Raw genomic sequence first — 24,637 nt, 5'->3', positions numbered from 1 at the left:
CCTCTCTTCCATTTTTTCCAACACTTATTTTAATCTGAGAAGTATTATATTATTTTCCTGCTAGTCACTGGTCCCTTCAGAATAAGTGAACATAGTAAAACAGTGTTAGCAGAGCTATAGGACCAGTAAGTGAGCAGAGGGTAATTCCTATGAGATATGATGTCAAAGATGGTAATAAAATAAAAAAATATTTATACATGTACAGTGAAACTCATTGGTAGCCCGGACATCATTCACAGAACTACTTCAATGAAAAAAAATTATGTTGCAACTATTGGCAGTGCTTCTTTAGTAACAATTCTTATTCCTTCTCTTCCATGTATCAGTTTAATGCATCTATTTGCAAAGTTCTGTCCCTTTTCTGCTTGCTTAGTTGATTCAAAGCTAGTATTTTTAGGGTGATGGTGACAGCGTTATCACAGTTTAAACCAAATAACTGTGAAGGCTAAATCGACTTGGATACCAAAGCCCTCTAATCACCCACGTGATTTTGCAACTTCCCTGTTTGGCAGAATATGAGATAGACTCCAGAAGAATAGTCATGAGAGCTAGTGTTGTGGTTCCAGCTCTGCTGTGTGTAATCCTGGTGCCAGATTGTGAGGTTCCCTGAGTTCTTTCACCCTTTTCTCTGGATGCTGTCAGATACAGGAGTAGGTAATAATTTTGTTTTCATTTGGCATGTTCAGGTTTACTCGTGGCCAAATAATTGGTTGTTGGCATCACTGGTGCATACAATCTGCCTCTCTCAAAGCTCTGGAAGTGTGTTTCCTAGAATTTCCATAAATAAACTAGAAATATGTGATCTCTAAATCTGGAGGAGAAAGGTAATTTCCCATGTTATGAATAGAATTAAATGCTTTATTCTTGTGCTGGCTGGGCTGGGTGGGGGGAGTAGTAGAGACATCAAAGCCTGAGTACTAGAAGCTGGAGAAGATAAACGAGATTAATATGTGGAGAATTGTGTGCTGTAGGTGGGTGTTTGGCCTTTTTTGTTCTGCTGAAGTTGTGTGAGTTCAGTATCCTTTGCTCCTATTTCCTCTGGATTTATGTGCTTTCTTGCCCTTTGCTTTCAGTGCTATCTGAGGCTGCAACAAAAGCTACATCGAAGGAGAAGTCATTACGCTTCCTTTCAGCCACAAAATTTACATGATGACTGGTTAATTGAGGGTTGGAGTTTAGCCTGTATTTACTTTATATAGGCACATACTGGAAACAGCTAAATGAGAGGGAAAAAATTTGCCTGAGTGGCAAGTGGGTTTTGTCCTTCTTATTTGTCTGGTGATGGTTTCTACTGGTCATGTAACACCTGCTTCAGAGTTTATAAACTCCCTCTGAGAGAAGGAGGCTGTTTCAGGTACCAGGGTGGATGAGGACAGAATTTTTTATGTCTTCTAGACAGCTGAATAAATCATGTGAGTTAAAGTTATTTTTACTGGCATTTTGAAGAGAATTCCAATATATAGATAGGAATGGATACTGTAAAATGTCATTACTAGTCTCTTTGTATATGTACTTTTACTGTCTCAGAATAGGGCTAGTCTATATTTAGTTGTTCTGAGATTAACCTTTTTTTAATTTTTTTTTCATTCAATGGCATGGAGTTATCTATCAGGAAAAAAAATTGCTGAAAGTGCATCAAATCACTGTATCCCACCTCCCTCCCTATCCCAAAGTGGGTTAGTTGACCATTAAACTGTTCTTCAAAGTATTTTTCATAAAATCCAGACAGTTTAGGTTTGAATTCAGTTTAAATTCCAACATTAGCCTATGTGATTCTCTCTTCTTACAGTCCTTGGTTTATTTCATACAATCATACAATGACCTGGGCTGGAAGGGACACTAAAGATCAGCAAGTTCCAACCCCTCTGCCATGGCCAGGAATGCCTTCCACCTAAAGTTCCATCCATCCTGGCCTTGAACACTGCCAGGGATGGGGCATCCACAGTCCCTCTGAGCAACCTGTTCAGTGCCTCACCAGCCTCACAGTAAAGAGTGTCTTCCTAATACATAATCTAAACCTACTCTTTCAGTTTGAAGCCATGCCCCCTTGTCATTTCTCTATATGCTCTCGAAAATACTGTCTCTCCTTTCATCATAAAGCATTCTGGGATTGTATCAGATTTGATCACTTTAATAGAGCATGTAAATTATAGTCATTGAGAAGCCAGTAGGAGAGGCATTTTAGTGTTTCTTAAGTCCTGCTGAATGAATTGTCCAGACTATAATGTGAAAGTGTAGTATTGCTGTTACCATTTAGAACAGTATTCAGTGGGTTGGATTCAAATGCTTGTGCATAAAATGGATGTTATAAATACTTAACCTGAAGAGATGTGTGCCTTTTGTGCTGTTGTTTCCTTATTTTGGTTTATTGTGCTGAAGTTTGAATATGCAACAATTTGTTAAGGATCTGTCATGTAATCTGTTGATCTTTCTCTGTTGCAAGGATAGCTTTATCTTAATATATCCGAAAACTTAGCATTTAAATTATATGACAAGTTTTGATTGTAATTTAAATCTCTGTCAGATTTTATTTATATTCTGAGAGTGACAGATTGAATGAGGTTGATTGTTGGTTTGGTTTGTTTTTTTAGACATTATTTGATAATCAGATGAATGCTTCAAAAAAGGAAGACTCAGAAAGCATTAATAAAAATGACACTTCAAAGAAGTTGTCTGTTGAGAGAGTTTATCAGAAAAAGACTCAGCTTGAGCACATCCTCCTCCGTCCGGATACCTACATTGGGTCAGTTGAACCCTTAACTCAGGTAAGTGTCACTACATTTACAGTCTTCATGGGTTTTGTTGTTTTAATGAGCAAATACCTATTCTGGTTATTAAATAGATGCATCTCTGTTTTTCTCAGTACTCCAAATTAAAAAGTTAAAAGCTGTGGTCTTGTTTATGTATGCATGTGTAGGAAGGGGATGAGACTTGCTTTAAGGCATTGAGTGCTTCTGAAAAGATACAGTCAAAAAGTTTTGAAATCCAGTGAAAACACAAGCCCTCACCTGTGTGTGCAAACAGACAGCTATGTGTGTATAGATCTGTGCTCACAAATACGCCTATGTGCCTATGTAGGTAGGCATATTTGTAAGCAACATTTGTTCTAGCTCCAAAAATGCTTTGGTCTGTTTGTTTAGATGGAGAACAGAGACTTTAAGCCTCCTGCTGCCACTTTCTTCAGTTGTTTTTGTGAAATTGTAGATTGCTTTGAACTGCACTGTCTGTACTGTTGGGAGTTCCCTGCCAAGCAAAAAAAAATGGATTTTCATTATGGAACTCTTTGTGGGTACAGCTATAACTTTTGCAGACTTCTGCTTTTGTCTTGTATGGCTGCAGTAATCAGACTGTAAGAGGAAAGTTTCTGAAGGAAATAGATTTTAGAGAACCATAGACTGGTATAGCAAGACCGTAAATACTTTTATTTTATTATGTTTCCATGTAGTCCATGTGGGTTTATGATGAAGATGTAGGAATGAATTGCAGAGAAGTTACCTTTGTTCCAGGCTTGTACAAGATCTTTGATGAAATTCTTGGTAAGTATTTTTAACAATAATATTGTGTTAGTATTATCGGATACAAACTTTTCCGAGTGCTCTCAAAGTACATCACCTTGTATCTAAGTTTAAATCCCAGACTTGAGTCCTGCTAAACTATAGGGCATAAAAATCTAGTGCATTCTAGAACTATAGAACACTTTAAAAGGGAAGGGTTTTCAGCTGAACTTTTAAGGAAATGTAAATATTTGTTACTGAATGTCCAAACTAGATCATCCTTTATAATCAATATTATTATAAGACTTTTAATCTGTGAAGTGTTATTAGGGCTACAATTTAAGGTGACATTTGAAAGAAGATTATGCCTCTGGAAAAAATGCAACTTCTAAGTTGTCTGAGTGTTCACTTACATCATCCTTTCGTCAATCATTAAAACTTCCTTCTGTACAGAGGGATAGTTCTGGTAGTTTTCATGGATCATTTCTAGACTTCAGACAGTTTTAAAATAAATAAGTGTACTGCCATTTATAAGCACTATGGCTGAGGCACAAACCAATATTTTTAGAAAATTTTGTCAAAATTCTCTGAGCTACTATGACTTACTGGTTGATGCTAATCTGTTGGTGACAGGCACACAGTAATCAGCAGTAGAGATGTGGAATATCTGAATACTGTGCTGTCTGCTGAACTGATATTTTGGCCTAATTGACATGAAATCTTTGACTTGTCAGCTTTTATGAAGTTCCCTTTAAAGGATTGGTAGGATTGCCTCATAAATTAAATTATGATCTACTGAGGTCAGTTTTGTCGTGTCCTTCATTAGGTTCACAACTTTTACAGCTTTGCTGTCTTTGAAGCAACAAGGACTGTATCTTTACCAGATGGAAAAGAATGCTTAATTTTTTATTATTTTTAACTTATTACCTAATGTGATCAACATGGGAATGAAAACTTTAAAACCCTTCTGCTGCCTCATAGATCTAAGTTTTTTGGCTTTTCATGTTAGGGAGGCCACTTCCATATTGTCCCAGTCAGGAGGAAGATCAGTATTCTGTCATTATTGGAGTACTTCATGGCTTATTGCTGCTTTATGAAGCACTGATAAGTGCTCTAGAGAGTGTGGTTTGAGAGGTAGGGGACAGTGTAATAGCATCATGAAAATGGGGTATTTTAGCGTTGCATGCTTTTGAATGAAACTGCACTTTATGATTTAACAAAAGCACCTTGAAATATCTGATCTTATACAGATGTCCCTGTCAGCTGTTAAGATATTTCATGTTTTGGGGTTTTACCTTCATCTGTTTCATGGATGATGAGATAGATGCTGAAAATTACAGTAATATGTTTTCATGTTTAGTGGCCACAGTCACATTTCTGCTTCCTGTGAGTTGTATATGTGGCAGTGGAGTTTAATTAAATTCTGATCGAATGTTAATTTCCAGTTGTCCTTGTTTTGATCCTAAACTGAGTAGACTGTTAGTTACAAGTCTTGCAGGCTCTTTAGAGGAACTTTTGCTGCAGTCAAAGCACTCCTTAATGGGTGTGACTTTTTTGGTGGGTTTCAGTGTGGAAACTGGTCTGGTGATGCATATAAATTTTTAGGGTTTTTCATATACATATTGCAAAAATTATCCAAACAAGAACAAGAGAAGAATGAAGTGCTCAGTATGTTAAGAACAGCTATGAGCTCACAAAATACACTTCTATATTTATTTCTGAGATAGTCTAACAGCTAGAAATAGAATCAGTAATTTTAAGAAGGTTGAAAAATATCTTCTTGTAGACACTTGGCTATATTTATGGACTCTAGTGCTAAGATACGTAATATATACAAAGAGCTACCAGATTAAAAATACCTGGACTATTGTAACTGGTGGTGGAATATGTATAAAGTCAATTTTACAGACCAAGAGATTAATAGTTGCCTATGAAGTGTTAATTTGTGCTACTTTGTTTCATAGTAAATGCTGCTGACAATAAGCAGAGGGACAAGAATATGACTTGTATTAAAATATCCATTGATCCGTAAGTAAAAGCATGTTTTCATTTGCTTTTCCTGCCAGTGCTCTTGCAGTTTAGATTTGTACAAATGATTTTGCTAATGAAATTGCATTTCTTGAAAACAGAATGTTTTTGGAATTATTTCCATTAGCTTCGTATTTTAAGATGAAGAGGTGAATTAAAAGTGGTTAACAGTAAGTGCTACCATTCTGAATTTATAATAATTACTTTACTAAACAATTTGTTAATGTTTGAATGAAACTTAAAACCAGAAGTTCATAAAATTTATGGTAAATTGAAAGCTTGGCAGTGCATAACTATAGCCAGCCAAGTTCTTTACAAATTTAAAATGCAAGCTTTGAGGTTTTGTAACACAATTTTGCCGCTCTTGAACTTCTGTATTGACTCCTTTAGGATTAAAATAAGTCTGTTTGAATTAGTCATCTATGTCACACTGAAACTTCATATTACAAATACATCATTGCCATGCTTTTTGAAACTGAATACTCGAAGAGATAATTTCTGGTGAGAAATACTGTATTGAAATAGATTGAGTTCCTTTAGTAGTACCTTTTCAGTGACATTTAACTGAATAATAAACTATTTAGACAGCTAGTTTTCAGACCTAACCTTTAGGATAAATACGCTGAGAAGTGATTTTTCTACTTTGATCATGGAGTGGGAGGGAAATGGTAAATGTGTAAATTTGTCTGACCTGTCCTGTTTGTGAACTCTCTAATACTCAAAAATGAAAATCCACTGCAAGAGCTAGAAAAAATAATGATGCCAGATATTGATGGATTTTTGGCACGGATACATAAAATAAGTGACAATGTTTATCATAACTCAGAAATAACAGTTTTAAACAGATGATATCTTATCTGGATGGATTTCAATGAAACCTTGAAAGCTACATGTCTAACCTCAGTGTAATTGTGTCACTATATGTCAGGATCCTGTTGCAGTTCATGTTGACAGTGACAGCTCTTCAAACAGATTTTTAGGGGTTGTTTTTGCTGTATGAAATACTGTCACGTATGGACAATTAAGCTTCTTCTTCCAAGACTTCTAATAGGCAAAAATAAGTGGAGCTTTTTGTAATTAAAATTGTTAGAGCTCTAAGTAAATGTGGTAAGAATATGGTCTTTTAGTATATTTTTATGCAGTTATTTTATTTACTGTGTTTAAACAGGTATGCAGATATCTGTTTTCAAGATTGCAATAATTTGCTTAATGTCTTCACTATTTTCTAGGGAATCAAATATTATCAGCATATGGAATAATGGAAAGGGGATACCAGTTGTGGAACACAAAGTAGAAAAAGTATACGTACCTGCTTTAATCTTTGGGCAGCTACTAACATCCAGCAACTATGATGATGATGAGAAAAAAGTTACAGGCAAGGCTATTTAATGTGCTCTATTTTATTCAGTTAAGCCATTGTGTGCCTCTTCACTATGCTTCCCCTTCTTAATTTTTCTCTTTCTTATCTGTTTCATAACAAGTGATTGCTCAGTCACCTTTACTATAGCTCTTTAGTAGAGTAAAAAGACTTAAAGAAAATATCTTACTTTTCCTTTTTTAATACCAGTATTTAAAGAGAACTTTACATTTGCATCTCCGGTGTCAGTACTCATTACTGAGTAACAAACAACATACTTTTGTATTTTAATTGTAATGTATATGAGTATTTAAGCACTTTGGCTCCTGAAATGCAGGGAAAAATAAATTTGATAAAGTAGGATATGGTTTATTGTCCTAAATTTAAACTGACCGTAGTTTACTATATGTTGTTTTTTTCAGGTGGACGCAATGGCTATGGTGCAAAACTTTGTAACATATTTAGTACGAAGTTTACAGTTGAAACTGCTTGCAAAGAGTACAAACACAGCTTTAAGCAGGTATAGAAATGTTGAAAACTTCTTTCCTTTTTTGCTGTAGTTGCAGACTTAAAATCTAACACATATATTTCAGGAGTATTTTAACAAAATAGATAATTTCTCATTCAAAGGGATGTGTAGAGTTTGCAGGCTAGGTTAGTTCAGTTGGTAAACATTGGTATTTCTTATTCCTATTGGTGTTATGCCTTTTGGGTAAAGTAATACTTTCTTTGGAGTATTAGGTGACTAAAAAACCCTAAATTTCTGTTAAAACTGAAGTATATTAATGAACATGTGAAAAGGAATATATTCAGTTGAAACATTTTTAAATTGCTGTTGTATAATTTGTCAAAAAAATTTTTTCTACTTAGCTATGCAAGCATGGAAACAATTGTCTGTGTAATTTTTTATAGTGTTAAGAAACAGATTTTTTCCCTGTTTATGCCATGAATTTACTTAGCCCCACATGGACTTGAGTGCAAACCCCCCACTAGAACCCACTGCTCTTTGTCAGCATACAGACCAAGGGCTGAATGTAATCATATCTACAGTATATAGCTTTGAGATGGCCGTCTTTCTACAAGTTTAAAGTACTTTGGCAGAGTATTAGATACCAAAGTTCCTTGGCTTTACAGTCTTTCCCAGCTGGAGGCTTTCTTCTCTTACTTTCTGGACAATTAGTTAATTTCTGGTCTTGCTGTCATATAACTACATAAATAATACACTTAATCAGTTATGCCTGTCTCTTAAAAAATGTAATATTTCATGCTGACTGCCAAAGGGCAAATTAATATTGGTTCAAGTGTACTTTTTGAAAATGACTAAATGCTTTTTGACTTAAAATGCTGTGTTTTCCAGTATTTTCAAAATCTGTGAAAATTTATTAGAACTGAACTTTGATATATGCTGTGAGCAGATGTTCTGCTTGATCATGCAGATGCACCCACATTCTTAAATAGGAAATATTACAACACTCATGAGTCAAGTCTGAACCCCTTGGGTTGGGGGTTTTTTTGCACACTGCACAGCCACCAAGATTCTGTCTTGGAGACTACTGAGTCTCTGCACAGGGACTAAAAAAGCTTCTCTGTAGAGGTGTGTAGTAGATTGGAAGTGTTAAAGGGATGGGTAACAAGGACTGTAATCCCAGCTCACTTGTATCTAATTTATTAAGTTCTGTGGGAGGCCCCATTTGCATTAGAATCATGTCCATCAATGTAATAACGCTTGCATGTTTACAGAAACCACAAATGTGCTGCCACCTATGCTTGTGCTTACATTTGTAAACCAGTTAACTTTGTGTAGTGTTTTACCAAAGGAAACTTCTAAAGGAAATCCCTGAGCTTTTTATTGTGTAACTGTTGCAATCTATCATATCTGGAAAAGGGAATGAAGGAGGAGAATAATGTGTTGTAAACTAATGTCTAAAATGTTTTGTTTCCAAAGACTTGGATGAACAACATGATGAAGACCTCTGAGCCCAAGATTAAGCATTTTGAAGGTGATGACTACACATGCATTACATTCCAGCCAGATCTGTCTAAATTTAAAATGGAAAAGCTTGATAAGGATATTGTGGCCCTCATGACAAGACGAGCATATGATTTGGCTGGGTCGTGCAAAGGAGTGAAAGTCATGTTGAATGGGAAGAAACTACCTGTAAGAACATCACCTGATATATCTTGAGTGTGCTGAGCATTTGGTGCAGAGAGTAGTGACTGTTCCCTGTTACTTGTAGGTGAATGGATTTCGCAGCTACGTAGATCTCTACGTCAAGGACAAGCTGGATGAAACTGGAGTCGCGCTCAAAGTCATCCACGAAGTCGTGAATGAACGGTGGGACGTGTGCCTCACTCTGAGTGAAAAAGGGTTCCAGCAGATCAGCTTTGTAAATAGTATAGCTACCACAAAGGTGGGTGATTAGACCAAATGGTATAAAAGGGAAACAATAAAATGCGTGCTGAGACTATGCCCAGTCAGGTGTTTGATAAAAAAGTGAATCTGGGTTGCTATAAATAAACAGGTGATGTAATCCTTTGCATGAGAGGAACTGGCAGGGCAATTGGATGCAATCAAAATACATTCATAGCAGTATTTCTATGTAAGCACTAGTTTTAAAAACACTAGAAATCATTATTGGTGAAACTGATGTGTTATGTGAGCATACATGGCATTGAAGAAAATGGAACTAATTTATTTCTTCCTTTTTAACACATTGTAATTAGATAATTCTGAAAATGAGGCTAAAAAGTGTACAAATGCCTTTAAAACTACCAGTAGCATGTTTTGGAGGGCAAAAATGGCTTTTGGCATCCTTGAGAAATGGCTGTCCATTTATTGCTTTATGATGTAAAAAATTTGCCTTAAGTGTTGACATTAGTTTTCTTTTATTTGTGTATCTTCATAAGGATATCTAGGTTTTCTTTGCAACTATGCTAGCAGTGATATAATAACAAAGAAAGATTTGAAGTTATGCTAAAGCAGTGATGTGGTCAGCATACTAAATAAAGTACAGCTCAGTGCTTCTCAGCTTCTGAGGGTGGTCAGGCATGAAGGGAATCACCTGAAATCAACCAGCATAAGTCTTATTTATGCCCTTTTGGCATGAACAGGGTTTAGCCATCTGTGGTCCACCATGGTGAAAAAAAGTCTTTGTCACTTCTCTTCACAAATTGCACTGGATGAGTGACCTAACAACTAGGCAGTAAGGTTGTTAGATCTCACTAAACAGTCTAGTTATTAGAGGTAGCAGATCTAACAAGCTAGATTTAACAAGACTGGAATAAGCAGTCCTAGTAATTGGCAAGACTGCTTCTAGAGAAACTTAACTGTGAGCTTTGCAAAAGATGGGAAAGATAAGAATCAGTAATCAGATACTTTTAAGCCTCTCCTTGCTCAGATCTCTGTTGAAAGAGTCAGAAGAAAATGCTAATGGTAGCACAAATGGTTCATAAACACTGGTGGTTACACTTGGTCTAGCAGGTGCCCAGAAATGTCAGTGTTAATCTTGGTGTTTGGTAATGTATGGCCAGTATTTAGTGGGACATAGTTTTTATTATGTAACTTCTTTTCAGTCACTGTCAGTGTAGCTGAATGTTCTGTGCTAACAGGGCAAGTTTATTTCCTTGTAGAATATTTACTTTCTAAGTGTGCATTGCAATTAAAAACTTTGTCAAAACTAGGGATGACAAATCTGGTAGTTGAAGGGTTACAACTTTGTTTTAGTTCAGGCCTCTTTGTGAAACATAAAGAAGAAAAATAACATTACCTTAAAGATGTGTACAATACTTCTATGAAAAAACTGACTATGTTGGGAAACTTCATTATGCTTGATACCAGGCTAAAAAAAAAAAGGTTTGAAAAAACTGAATACTTCCTGACTCCTAAGTAAAATAAATTGCCTACACTTACTCCAGAGATTTTGAATTTTACTTTTCTGGGTCAATATTCACCATCATGCAGTTACACATACATTGATATTATATATTCTTTTGGAATATGCTTAGAAAAAAATTCTGTGTATTCTTCAAAAGTAAGTGTTGTAATTTCTAGTTTTCCCCACTCTCTCAATCCAGGCTCTACATGTGTTAGTGAGTGTGGGATGTTCAGGCAGTGAACCCCCTCACCAGCAATTGTTGAACAGATACCCACTGATGAGACAGAATGGGTAGTAATTAACTGCTAAAAACTAAACTTAATTAAACTAAAAAAAAAGCTTCTTTTTAGTTGCTGGAGTGGTGTTTTTTGAAGGGTGTTTGGGAGATCAGGCAGCATGTTGAGGTGCAACTCCCTAGTTTAGTTTTTGTAAATTTGTTACCTTTTTCAGCTCCCCATTTTATCAAAATTTTTCCATAGTAGACCACCACAAAATTTGACTTCAGGCTTTGATACATGATTTGAAATAATGTTTGTAGCTATTAACAGTTGTACAGATAATCAATGAGACTTGAAAACTGATTAAAAATGGTTTTCTTAAGTTCTGAGTTTCAAGTAGTAGCTCTGGTAGAAATTGTAGTAGAAACCTCAGCTATTAACATAGCAATTTAATGGTAATTTTAATATGGTGGCACTGCTAACTGTAATAGTACCAATCATTTTAGCAGAAATGTTCAGTCCATACATTTCCAGTCAGAAGGTAGACTTGCATAGAGAGAGAATCCCAACATGTTACAATTTACTACAGTTCAGCGAGAAATTCAAGATTATTCTAGATTTCAGATTTAGTTTCACTAAATAAATATAATTTTTAAAAATGCAAACGAAAATAGGATTGAAATTGTAAAAACGTGAATACTTCAAATGTATAGTTAGCTTCTGAGTTTTTCTACCATATAAACCATTTATCTGTCCATAGAGTTTAAATGTAGCTTACCTCCAGATTGATGGAAACTGTTGGCTATGAGGAGAATAGAAGGTATATAGGAGGCAGCCAACACTTCATTTTTAAGATTTTTGTTAGCACCTAATTAGATACTTTTGCATTCTGAAGTTTGCAAGACAGGCATTCCATCATTACCTTCTGGAAAAAAGAAGGTTATGCAGTTCTAGCTCTCTCTCCCCATAATTCAAAAGTTGTAGTAATCTTTGGCGGCCCTCTAGATTCCCTCTCTAGAGGGTATTTTTGCCTTTGTGTCTTTTGGAATTGTTCTGACAGCTGGGACAGTTCCAGGCTGTTCTGGTCCCACAGTGGGTACATTTGCCACCTGCTGGTGAGATGGTTGAGAAGGTCCCATCTCTGAGCTCTGAACATCCCTCACGCACAGCTGCGTGCTTAAGAATGGACTCAGGAATGAGGAACTGCTGTAATAACTAGTATCTCCTAAGAAGAAGAATTACTGGTAAATTGCTGGTTTCCTTGGTATGTCAGATGCTACTTTGAGCAAAATTTAAAAATTGCTAAAGTTTTAAATACAAAAATATACTGAGATGTTCCCAGAAGCATAAGTTTTCAGTAATGTGATGAGTAAAATAAATGCCTTTCAAGATTGCTGTTCAAGTGTAGAATGATTTTGAAACGTGTAATTTGATATTTTCCTGTACTAGGTTTTCTTTACAGTTTGGAAATGGATTTCTTTTTCTTTAAAGTGGCAGGATATTGATAGATCAGCTTTTGATTGAACTCTCCCTCTGCTGAAACTCTGTCATCCATATGTGGATAAAAAGTCGTGTTTTAATTTTGGCAGCTTTTGGGTTTTGGATGTGGGTTTTTTGATTGGGTTTTTTGTTGGTTTTTTTTTTGAGAAGAAATGCCATGTGAAAAGATTTTGTATTATGCTTCTAATGGTTTGTGTTGCTGTTTTAGTAGGTGACTCTAGGAACTGAGAGAAACCATAGATGGTTTCTTTGAAGTGCAAGTACTTGTTTGGTTATGACTAATAATATTTACTAGCTTAGCCATTTTGGTTTTATCTACACTTTTTTTTTTTTAAATTTTTTTAATTTAAAGCTCTGCTTTCTGAATGAAGCTGACAACACAGCTGCCATCCCATCATTTCAATTTCTTTACATCTTCAGTCTTTCCACATGCATATTCTGCCTTAAAATATAGAATCCTAACTTTTGGGATTTGATTGCTAGTTGTTTTCCTCTTTTTGGCTGCTGTTTATTCCTGGTTTTGTTTTCTCTTACTTACTTCTTATCTATCCTGTACTTCCTCATACCTGTCAAGAGCTTTTTTTTCTCCTCAATTCTGTTTTAAATACAGCTTTAAAGAGCGAGGGTTTTTCTGTTTGTTACTTCATGATGAACTTAGATATGTGCTCTTTTGTCTGCCCTAATATAGATTGGTCTGAACAGGAGCCAGTATTTAGTCTGTATTTTTGGAAGGTGCTAACTGATCTAAAGAAAAGGTGATCTGTATAAAATATGGAAAGTTGAGTTAGGTGTGTTTTCATTTTGTGGGATATGCCTGCATCACTCCACTTTTTATTACAAGATTTTAGTCAAAGTGTTATGAACTTCCTATGACAGCCACTAGAATTTAACATTTTATTAATATTTTGCCTTTTTTTGTTTACAAATTTAAAGGAAGGTGTTTGAGTACTCAATCATTTAACTTCTGTCATCCTCACTTGAATGAAGACTGAATGACCTGGAAAAAATGGGGTTTTCTATCTTATGCTACAAGTCTGTGTGCATGGATTTCTATACCAAAGTGTGACTACAGGGATTTTGCTAATACAGCTAAAAGCTATTAGGAAAATCAATGGTTATTTTGTTCATTATTTGGTTTTTTTTTTTCTCTTCCCTCATTCAGGGTGGTAGGCATGTTGATTATGTGGTTGATCAGGTTGTGGGCAAACTGATAGAAGTGGTGAAAAAGAAGAATAAAGCTGGAGTTTCAGTCAAACCATTTCAGGCAAGTAACTTTATGCAAAAATATTGGAAAAAGATGAATGTGAGAATTTTGTTGAGTAAATTAGTTTCTATGTTTTAAACAGGTGAAGAACCATATATGGGTTTTTGTTAACTGCCTGATTGAAAACCCATCATTTGATTCCCAGACAAAGGAAAACATGACATTGCAGCCTAAAAGTTTTGGGTCCAAGTGCCAGCTATCTGAGAAATTTTTTAAAGCAGTAAGTAAAGTTTTTTTTTTTCTTTTTTTCATCTGTGAAGCAGGAATTGACAAAACTGGACCAAGTGTATGTATGTTCTGTAGCAGATGATTAGTTATTGTTCATTATGGTACTGCAGTGACATTTGCATACTCTGGAAGTGGGATGAAGGAAAGTCTGTTCATTCTCTGGTCTTAAAACTGGATGCAGTGACTGTGTTTTGATTGTTGCCCTGGATTTAAAAGCGAGATTCATCTGATCAACTTGTTTCTTGGAGACTTTGGCGTTTACATTGGTGAAATGAATTCAGCTCTTAAAATCTAAATGAGGTCCTTGATGAATGTTTTTTGTGTTAAAATATTTTTCTGAAGTTGAGAATATAGTTTACCATACTCTTTAGTATCAGTCCTATTCTGTTTCATTGAAGTGAAAAGAGAGGGAGGGCATATTTCACATTTACTTGTTAGTCCAGTAATCGAGGAAATGTAAAATGGTGCCTGTAGTATTCAAAATGATCAAGTGATCATTATTGTCAGGCAGTAAGTTTAAAATTTTTTCTGAAGATGGACTAAGAATTGCTGTCCAAATGAATGTATTTGTAGAAATACATCAGAGGTTTTTCCTCTACTACATTTTCATACAATGAAGGAAAAGTAGAGTTCTGTTAGCCAAAATTCATTATACTAAGTCCTATTTAATGCCAGTAGCCTAAAATGAAACTCCAGAAGTGAGGAGAACAGTGCCACTGCTAATAGTCCTGGTATCAAAACTTTACTGATTGTATAGTGGTTTATTCTTCCAATTCTGTGCTATGGGTGACATTCTTGTAGAATTTAGAGGGAAAAAACCCCACAACAGTCTTGTATAATGAAATCTGAAGAATGAATACATGTTGTGTTACTATCAGCAGGTTTGATTTATGGTGTTTCTAATATTCCCGGAAGTAAACATTGATTTCCAGATGCATTAAATGTGCAGCACAGTCTCAACTATGAATGCTGTATTTTGGGGGATAATTAAAAGCCAAAACTCACAGTATTTTGGTCCATCTGTGTTTTCTTTTGATGTGAAACAAAACCTAAAGCAGTTTTAGTTTAGAAAACGTACTATATGATATTTTTGCTGCAGATGTATTTCTAAAATTGGTATCAGATTCTCAAGTAGTTGATAGAAAGCTGATTCTCAAATAGTTTTGATTGTCTTTCAGCCATTTTCAGTCATTTCCAAAGAAACTTAAATGGTCATAAATATCCCATAAGGCTGCTTTTTCCTGTCAAAAATCCAGGAAACAAGTGCTTTGTACCTAAAATGTCTCAGCACATCAACTACACAGCATAGACAACCTGTTATTAGGTCTCAGACCTCCTTTGCTCTTTCCATCAGTTATAAAAGTGGTGGAAAAGGAAACTCCTTTTGTGTTGTGTTTTAGTTGGATGTGTAAAAAGTGCAAAATAGTAAGGTGTGTATTAATTCCTTGACCTTTCATATGTTGCAATTTTTTAAAATTTAGGGGACCTCAGAAACAATGTTTATGATTTTAAACTGAGATGTAAGAATCTGCTATCTGAAGCTTTTTTTTCCTCATCCACAATTCTGGTTTGTTGCTTGTAGGCCTCTAACTGTGGTATCATAGAGAGTATTTTGAACTGGGTCAAATTTAAGGCACAAACTCAACTGAACAAAAAATGTTCATCAGTGAAACACAGTAAAATCAAGGGCATTCCGAAACTGGACGATGCTAATGATGCTGGTAAGAGCACTTACTTTTAAGTTCTTTACTGTTTCATAAATTCTTCACAGACATGCTGATTTGAAACCTTACTTTTATTTCTCATCCTTATGTGTTTTTTATTAAAAATCTTTCTGGTTTCCTAAACTTTCTAGAGCTAGAATTCAAACATGATGGTGAGTATGGTGTCAGGAATGCTGTCCTCACTAGGGTGGAGAATTAATAACACTGAACAAAAATGGCAGTCTAGGTTGCTATTGGAAGAGTGTGTATCTTCTAATTGTGGTTTCCTGCTAAATGGTGTTAACTAATATTCCATTTTAGAGGTGACTTGTCTTCTTGACCTTTCTCATGTAAGAAAGATCAGAATCTTTGTAGGGTCAGAAGGTATAGGAAGTAAATCACGTAGTGTGCAGACCTGAGGGAATGATTCAAGAGACGTTTTTCATTCGACTTTAAATGCCATTGGGTTCCTGTCTGGGAATATAGGGCAAGCTGGCAATCTCTGCTGGTTTGCTTCCTTAGTGCTGATAAGGGACCAGGATTAGCTGGCAGTCTTTGTGCCAATAGCAATGGGATGGGAGTTGTTGCTGAATGATTTGAGGGGCACACGTCTAAAGACCTCAAAATGTTGCCAATCTGTGTTAATGTTAGTTGCTTTTTTATACATCCTCACATGAAGCAAAGGTAGAGAAATTGCAGTGTAGTAAGTGAGTGGGCTGAGTAGGTAAAAGCATGTAAGACTGAGAAAGAGGCTTGGTTTTAGTTGGGTTTTTTGTTTGTATGGTTTGGGGTTTTTTCTGCTTCAACGTTCAAGACAAAGATGACTTGATGAGATGATGGTTCTGTTTAATTTTCTCCCCTTTCTTTTTGGTTCCTTGGTTATTAATTTTTTTAATTGAGTTTTCTTCAGTACTTAATTACTTTTTCATTTATTCAGATATCATATTTTGCCTCAAAAGTTGATAATCACATCTACTCTAGTATTTTGCCTGTGGAATTTTCACTCCTCACTCAGATATATGTTCCTGATACTTTTCTTGCCAAGAAGATTGTGTGCTTGAAGAAATTATATATTTTCATGCATATCAAGCCAAGTGCTCCTAACTCATATAATGAATGATTTTGGGCACACTTTTTTGGTAGTTTTTTTTCAGCTTTGTTTTGGAGATCAAGCTTTAAACTCACTTCTTACTCTTTTTTTTGGTTGAGGGTGAGAGGAAGGGAGAATCTCTAAGAGGGGAACTAATAAAATATTCCATTGTTTTTCATCCTGAAAGTTCCTCATCTAAGAAGGCATGTAGGGATTCATTTGAGCTGAACACTCATGCCTAAAGATTTGCATGACTTGAATGCCTGTTATCCAGGTATTTCTCTGATGCCTAATTATTGTTTCATGTTGAGAGAACTCTGCATCTCCTGATCTCCTGAGGAGGCTTAGCCAGGTATAACCAATATTGAAGATCTGGAAGATACTGGATTTCTGACAATTTTATTTTTACTTCAAGAGGGAATTTGAAGCTGAGGTCCAGCACCCACAGGCTTCTTGTGTGCCTGGTACCCCTGAATGTTTTAATTATTGCCAGTTAATGCTCAAGAATAGGAGAGAGGTGTATCTGTAGAGTGATGCACTTGCTGCAGATTTCCTCCCCCTCCTCTGCAAAGAAAAGGTTCTGTACCTGATGATTCTTGCTTTCTTGTGATCTTGAATAGCTATACCTAATTTCTGTGACTTGTTGGAGGAGAAAAGGTTGAAATCAAAGCAAAAATTAAGAATATAGGATTGTAAGGGAGCAGCTAATTACTAAATCAGGTGAAGCGTAAAAGCACTGTTTGAACCTGTCAGTTCATGTAGTTTGGTCTCTGAGTTCTTTAGAGCTGTGCTCAGGAAAATACCTGGCTTACTGTATTTCTGTGAAATTAATTGCTACTGATTGCATCCATTCCAGAAGAAATTGAACCTGGATGGTATTCACATGTGTTTTCTGCAGTTCATTTATGAAAAATATTGGCTTTTTTATATTCTAATGAAGCAGAGACTAGTGTTTTTCTAGCTATTTAGAGTCCACCTTGCTGGTAGGTAATCACTGCCAGTGTGAATAACTGCCTTAGATTATATTAAGTCACACATCTTGTCCTGGTTTGGAGTAAATTAGGGAAGAACCTCCAAAAGGAGTCCCCTAAACCAAACCTCCACCACCCCTTCCGCCCCCCAGCCCTGGGTTCGGGAAGGAAAATACCTCGGAGGAAAGTGGAAAAACCGGTTTATTGACAAAAATACACTCCCCAACACCGAATAGTGGGAAAGGACGGGTTACTGTGTCGATGGGGAGGGTGCTGACGCGTCTCTGTCTGGCCCGGGTCTTCTCCAACTTGTCAGGTCAGGTCAGGTCCGGAGCTGGTTCAAACCTTGGGGGGGGGGGGGGGAGAGAAAGAAAGGAGGAGAGAAAAAAAAACAAACAGAAGCAGTGGGGGGAAGAAAAACGGCGGCAGGGGCAGCCGGAGAGCAGAGCGAGGCAAAGCGAAGCGAAGAAGGCAAAAGCAGCTGAGCCAGCTGAAGCAAGAGCCGAAAAGCAGCCAAGCAGCCAAAAGGAGGCAGGAACTGCAGGCTCCTGCCCAAGAGGGCGGGATTCAGCTGCGAGACATAACAACATATCCAAGATATGGGATGGATATATGGGATAGGAGGCAGCTCAACCCAGAACATTCCACCCCTTATCCCATATATCCATCCAATTAAAACTTTCATCTCACTTACTCAGACCTTTAGCACTTACACATTTCCGTCCGTCTTACTTGCTCAGACCTTCGACACGTACACATTCCCTTCTGTTTCATGTCTAACTGATCTAACACGCAGACAATGGTAGTAACATTCAGCACGTATCAATCTCACCCCATATTCAGATCTCCCTGAGGTACACATCGCATTGTTCCATCTTTCTGCATTATCCACCATGTACAACCCGGTCCTTGAGCAGAGACAACTCCACGGATGGGTTTGCCCGTACTCGAGTCAGGGTTGATCCATACTGTCTTTCCCAACAAACCTCTAACATGGGCCACTGGGACTTTATCTCCATCTACTACATTAAGGTGCTGGGACTGAGCAGGACCCGCTCGGTTGGTGGAACCTCGAGTGTTAACTAACCAGGTGGCTTTTGCTAAATGCTGCTCCCAGTTTTTTAAGGACCCTCCACCCAACGCCTTCAGGGTGGGTTTTAACAGCCCATTGTACCTTTCCACTTTACCCGCGGCTGGTGCATGGTAGGGGATATGATACACCCATTCAATGCCATGTTCCCTAGCCCAGGTTTTAATAAGATTATTTTTGAAATGAGTCCCATTGTCTGACTCAATTCTCTCGGGAGTGCCGTGCCTCCAAAGGACCTGCTTTTCAAGGCCCACGATGGTGTTGCGGGCTGTAGCATGAGACACAGGATAGGTTTCCAACCATCCTGTGGTGGCTTCTACCATGGTCAGCACATGACGCTTGCCTTGGCGGGTTTGAGGCAGTGTGATGTAATCAATCTGCCAGGCCTCCCCATACTTGTATTTAGACCACCGTCCTCCATACCAGAGAGGCTTCATCCGCTTGGCTTGCTTAATGGCAGCGCATATTTCACAGTCACTGATAACTTGAGAAATGCTGTCCATGGTTAAATCCACCCCTCGGTCTCGTGCCCACTTATAGGTGGCATCTCTGCCTTGGTGACCTGAGGCATCATGGGCCCATCGTGCTAGAAATAACTCTCCCTTGTGCTCCCAGTCAAGATCTACCTTCAACTCCCCTATCTTTGCAGCTTGATCTACCCGCTGATTATTTTGCTGCTCCTCATTAGCTCTACTCTTGGGGACATGGGCATCTACATGGCGAATCTTCACAGGTAGGGTTTCTAACCGGGCAGCGATATCTTTCCACTCTTCAGCAGCCCAAATTGGTTTACCTCTACGCTGCCAGTTCGCCTCTTTCCATTTCTTCAGCCATCCCCACAGAGCATTGGCTACCATCCAAGAATCAGTGTATAGATAGAGCCTTGGCCACTTCTCTCTCTTTGCAATATCTAGGGCCAGTTGAATTGCTTTAAGTTCAGCAAATTGACTGGATCCACCCTCTCCCTCAACGACCCCTACGACCTGTCGTGTGGGGCTCCATACAGCTGCCTTCCACCTCCGACCCATCCCTACGACACGGCAGGAACCGTCGGTGAATAAAGCGTAACATATTTCCTCTGCTGGCAACTGGTCGTATGGCGGAGCTTCCTCAACCCGGGTCACTGGTTCTTGTTCTTCATCTGCAACACTGAAACTTTCACCTTCGGGCCAGTTTGTAATTACTTCCAAAATTCCAGGGCGATTTAATTTCCCAACTTGAGCACGTTGTACAATGAGGGCAATCCACTTGCTCCAGGTAGCACTGGTGGCGTGGTGGGTGGAGGGAACCTTTCCTCTAAACATCCACCCTAGCACTGGTAGTCGGGGTACCAGGAGGAGTTGTGCTTCCATACCTATAACCTCTGAGGCGGCCCGAACCCCTTCATAGGCTGCTAGAATTTCCTTTTCTGTTGGAGTATAGCTGGCTTCCGACCCTCGGTAACTTCGACTCCAAAATCCCAGTGGTCGGCCTCGAGTCTCCCCAGGCACCTTCTGCCAAAGGCTCCAGGACAGACCATGGCTCCCAGCTGCAGAATAGAGCACGTTCTTCACGTCCGGTCCCGTCCTGACTGGGCCAAGGGCTACCGCGTGAGCAATCTCCTGTTTAATCTGAGTAAAAGCGTGTTGCTGCTCAGGGCCCCACTGGAAAGTGTTCTTCTTGCGAGTTACCAGGTGGAGAGGGCTCACAATCTGACTATATTCTGGAATATGCATCCTCCAAAAACCTATGACACCTAGGAAAGCTTGTGTCTCCTTCTTGTTAGTTGGTGGAGACATCGCTGTGATCTTATTGATGACATCAGTGGGAATCTGACGCCGTCCATCTTCCCACTTAATTCCCAGGAACTGAATTTCTCTAGCAGGTCCTTTAACTTTACTCTTCTTGATGGCAAAACCAGCTTTCAGGAGAATCTGGATAATCTTCTCTCCTTTTTCAAACACTTCAGCTGCAGTGTTCCCCCACACAATGATGTCATCGATGTATTGCAGATGTTCTGGAGCCTCACCCTCTTCCAATACAGTTTGGATCAATCCATGACAAATGGTAGGACTGTGCTTCCACCCCTGGGGTAGTCGATTCCAAGTATACTGCACACCCCTCCAGGTGAAAGCAAACTGAGGCCTGCATTCTGCAACCAGAGGAATGGAGAAAAAGGCATTGGCGATGTCAATAGTGGCATACCACCTTGCTGCCTTGGACTCCAGCTCATACTGGAGTTCCAGCATGTCCGGCACGGCAGCACTCAGCGGTGGAGTCACTTCATTCAATGCCCTGTAGTCCACAGTCAACCTCCATTCTCCATCCGACTTGCGCACAGGCCAGATGGGGCTGTTAAAGGGTGAGTGGGTTTTACAGACCACCCCTTGGCTCTCCAACTCACGAATCATTTTGTGGATGGGAATCACTGCATCTCGAACTGTTCTATACTGCCGCCGATGCACTATAGAAGTGGCGACTGGCACCTGCTGATCTTCCACCTTCAACAATCCCACAGCAGATGGGTCATCCGATAGTCCAGACAGGGTGTTCAGTTGCTTAACACCCTCTGTTTCTACAGATGCTATTCCAAATGCCCATCTGAATCCCTTTGGGTCTTTGAAATACCCATTCCGAAGAAAATCTATGCCCAGAATACACGGGGCCTCTGGGCCGGTCACAATCAGGTGTCTCTGCCAGTCCTTTCCAGTCAGGCTCACCTCAGCCTCCAACAAAGTCAACTCTTGTACTCCCCCTGTCACCCCGGCAATGGAAATTGGTTCTGCCCCCACATGTTCTGATGGCACCAAAGTACATTGCGATCCAGTGTCCACCAAAGCCTCATGTCTCTGTGGCGCCGATGTGCCAGGCCATCGAATCCACACAGTCCAAAACACACGATTCTCCCCAACCTCTACCTGGCTAGAGGCAGGGCCCCTCTAAGCCTGATTATCTTTCTTTCTTTGGACATATGTCCTAGAGGTTCCCTCCAGGGGATCAGACATATCATCATCGTCCCGGCTGCAGACAACTGGTGCTGCTCTCTGTTTAGTAGGACTCCCTCTTTGAATCCTACCTTCTTTCAATTTACGCACCCGTTGTGCCAGAGCAGCAGTGGGTTTTCCGTCCCACCTCCTCATGTCCTCCCCAGCTTCACGCAAGAAGACCCACAACTCGGTTCTCGGAGTGCGCCTTCTCTCCCCAACAGAGGTACGCCCGCGTTGAACACCAGGGTCTCTAATTTGAATGGCCGAAATTTGGAGGAAGTCCTCCCTAATCTCTTCCCTGAGTTTTTTGTGATTTTCCTCTAATTTATCTTCCAATTTCTGCAGTCGTGTTTCCACAGCTGCAATCCTGGCGTGAGTTGGGCCATGTACTGAATCAGCATATGCTCGAAGCTTCCTTGCCATATCGAGCACGATTTCGTGTGTCTCCTCCCGCTTCATTATTGCTAGAGCAGAAGCGTATTCAGATGGTCCAAGTCGTACAAGTTTTCGCCACATCACGGGTGTACATGGTACCAAATCTGGGTTCTTAGTGTTTAGGTCATCTGAGAAGATAATCTCTGCCACTGCCATTTCTCTCAAGCGTTGAATCCCTTGTTCTATGGTCTTCCACTGGGTCTGCTGCATGTAGAGATCGTCTGCACACAGGTATCTTTGTGCCACACTTCCCAGGACTCGTTCCCAGAGACTGCAAGGGGTAGCTACCCTCATCATTCCTTGGTCAATAACTGGATCATGTGACAGGGAGCCCAAATGCCTTGCCTCAGTGCCATCCAGAATTGTAGCTTCGCCTGCAGCATCCCAGAGACGGACTAACCAACTAATTATAGACTCATCTGGTCGTCGGGTGTAATCCTTTCTCAAACCTCGGAGGTCCTTCAGGGAAAAAGCATCAATAGTGGGTCCTGATCTTGTGCCAGCTGGTTGGACATTTGATCTTAGGCCAGTTGATCTGGCTCCCAATTGAGTGTCAGTTAGTTCGGCTTCTGATTTTACGTCAGTTTGTCCAGCTTCTGATTGGGTGTCCTCGGGAGGCCTTGAGGGCCCTTCACCTTCATCATCATCATCCTCTACTGGTCGATCAGTCTTTCGTGCTCTCTTTGCCCCTGCAACTGCCAGTGTCTTAGACTCCCTGTCTGGTTTAGCTGTTGGCTCGGAGCCCAGGATATTAGCTGCAGCCTGAGTGACTGGGGTGGTAACTAGCTTATCTCCCTGTTCCCTTTCTTCTATCTGCTGTCCTTCAGTATCTAGCAGAGTTCGGTAAACATATGCCAGGGCCCAGCTCACTGCAACAATCCTTTTCTCCTTCGTATTACCACAGCACTTCTCTTTCAAATACTTCGCCACCTCAGCTGGGTTCTGAATTTGTTCAGATGGGAAGTCCCAGACTATAGGGTCAGAAAATTCCTTTAAAATTTGGCCCATATCTTCCCATTTCCCACTCCACTCAAGATTTCTCTTTGTTGGTTTTACCCCTAAATCAGGAGTCTCATTAGCTCTTTTAGAAATCTCAGCTTTCATTTTATATAAACTGCAGACAGTATAGAAAAGACTTACTAGATTAAATGCCAGAAAGATGGTCTCTTTAACACTCAGGGGAAACTGAACATTTTCTAATAGAGATGTAAAAAATTCAAAGGAGAAGAGGGAAGACAGAGGCTGAAAAAACTCTTCCCCTGCTTCTCCCCTAACAAACTGAATGCACCACCATAACAATGAACTATACACTTCCGGAACAGATTTAAACATCTTAACAGCCCTTCTATAAAGCATCACAAGCAAGCCTAGTCCAATAAATATTCTGGTTAGTACCCCACGGCCCCAAAAGCTACGTATTAGTAGCAATACCAGAGCTTTTTCTATATAAGGGAATAACCCTAGATACCACAGAGGTATTAAAACCTCAAAAATCCCTGGGGACCAGAAATATTGGCAGGCTTTCACCACGAATGACATTATGAATCCAGAAAAAAACATCCCACTACACCCACAAAACAACTAGAACCACCAATATTATTATTAAGGTTTTTCCACTTTCTCTGGCCCTTTCCCGGCCAATGCACCAAGAAATGTCCTGGTTTGGAGTAAATTAGGGAAGAACCTCCAAAAGGAGTCCCCTAAACCAAACCTCCACCACCCCTTCCGCCCCCCAGCCCTGGGTTCGGGAAGGAAAATACCTCGGAGGAAAGTGGAAAAACCGGTTTATTGACAAAAATACACTCCCCAACACCGAATAGTGGGAAAGGACGGGTTACTGTGTCGATGGGGAGGGTGCTGACGCGTCTCTGTCTGGCCCGGGTCTTCTCCAACTTGTCAGGTCAGGTCCGGAGCCGGTTCAAACCTTGGGGGGGGGGGGGGGAGAGAAAGAAAGGAGGAGAGAAAAAAAACAAACAGAAGCAGCGGGGGGAAGAAAAACGGCGGCAGGGGCAGCCGGAGAGCAGAGCGAGGCAAAGCGAAGCGAAGAAGGCAAAAGCAGCTGAGCCAGCTGAAGCAAGAGCCGAAAAGCAGCCAAGCAGCCAAAAGGAGGCAGGAACTGCAGGCTCCTGCCCAAGAGGGCGGGATTCAGCTGCGAGACATAACAACATATCCAAGATATGGGATGGATATATGGGATAGGAGGCAGCTCAACCCAGAACACATCTTTATTCAGAAAAGCAAAGATGCTGAATGTAAGTTCTGTGTAATACGAAGTATAGGCTGGTTTTTATCTACCAGATAAAGGCAAATTACAACACACATTTTAAATAACAATATATTCAAAACTACCTGATTAGCAGTAGGTGAGACACAACCAGCTTGAAGTTTTTTTGGAGTCTTTCCTACCATAAACCTTGA

General features: G+C 39.4%; 1 protein-coding gene across 3 annotated transcripts in view; it reads left to right on the top strand.

Annotated features, from left to right (window-relative positions):
• Positions 1-24,637, top strand: part of TOP2B (DNA topoisomerase II beta) — a 65,844-nt gene that overhangs the window by 15,254 nt on the left and 25,953 nt on the right. For all 3 annotated transcript variants that reach the window (XM_066319927.1, XM_066319936.1, XM_066319917.1), the window contains exons 2-11: positions 2,592-2,765; positions 3,446-3,536; positions 5,459-5,522; positions 6,752-6,897; positions 7,302-7,399; positions 8,825-9,037; positions 9,117-9,290; positions 13,635-13,736; positions 13,819-13,956; positions 15,547-15,685. In XM_066319927.1, coding sequence (XP_066176024.1) covers positions 2,592-2,765; positions 3,446-3,536; positions 5,459-5,522; positions 6,752-6,897; positions 7,302-7,399; positions 8,825-9,037; positions 9,117-9,290; positions 13,635-13,736; positions 13,819-13,956; positions 15,547-15,685 — 1,339 coding nt within the window. The remainder of the gene's footprint in view (positions 1-2,591; positions 2,766-3,445; positions 3,537-5,458; positions 5,523-6,751; positions 6,898-7,301; positions 7,400-8,824; positions 9,038-9,116; positions 9,291-13,634; positions 13,737-13,818; positions 13,957-15,546; positions 15,686-24,637) is intronic.

This window comes from Sylvia atricapilla, chromosome 1 (genome assembly GCF_009819655.1).
Source record: "Sylvia atricapilla isolate bSylAtr1 chromosome 1, bSylAtr1.pri, whole genome shotgun sequence".
NCBI classification, from domain to species: domain Eukaryota; kingdom Metazoa; phylum Chordata; class Aves; order Passeriformes; family Sylviidae; genus Sylvia; species Sylvia atricapilla.
The sequence above is the reverse complement of the archived record's forward strand: the minus strand, read 5'-3'. Positions and strand labels throughout refer to the sequence as shown.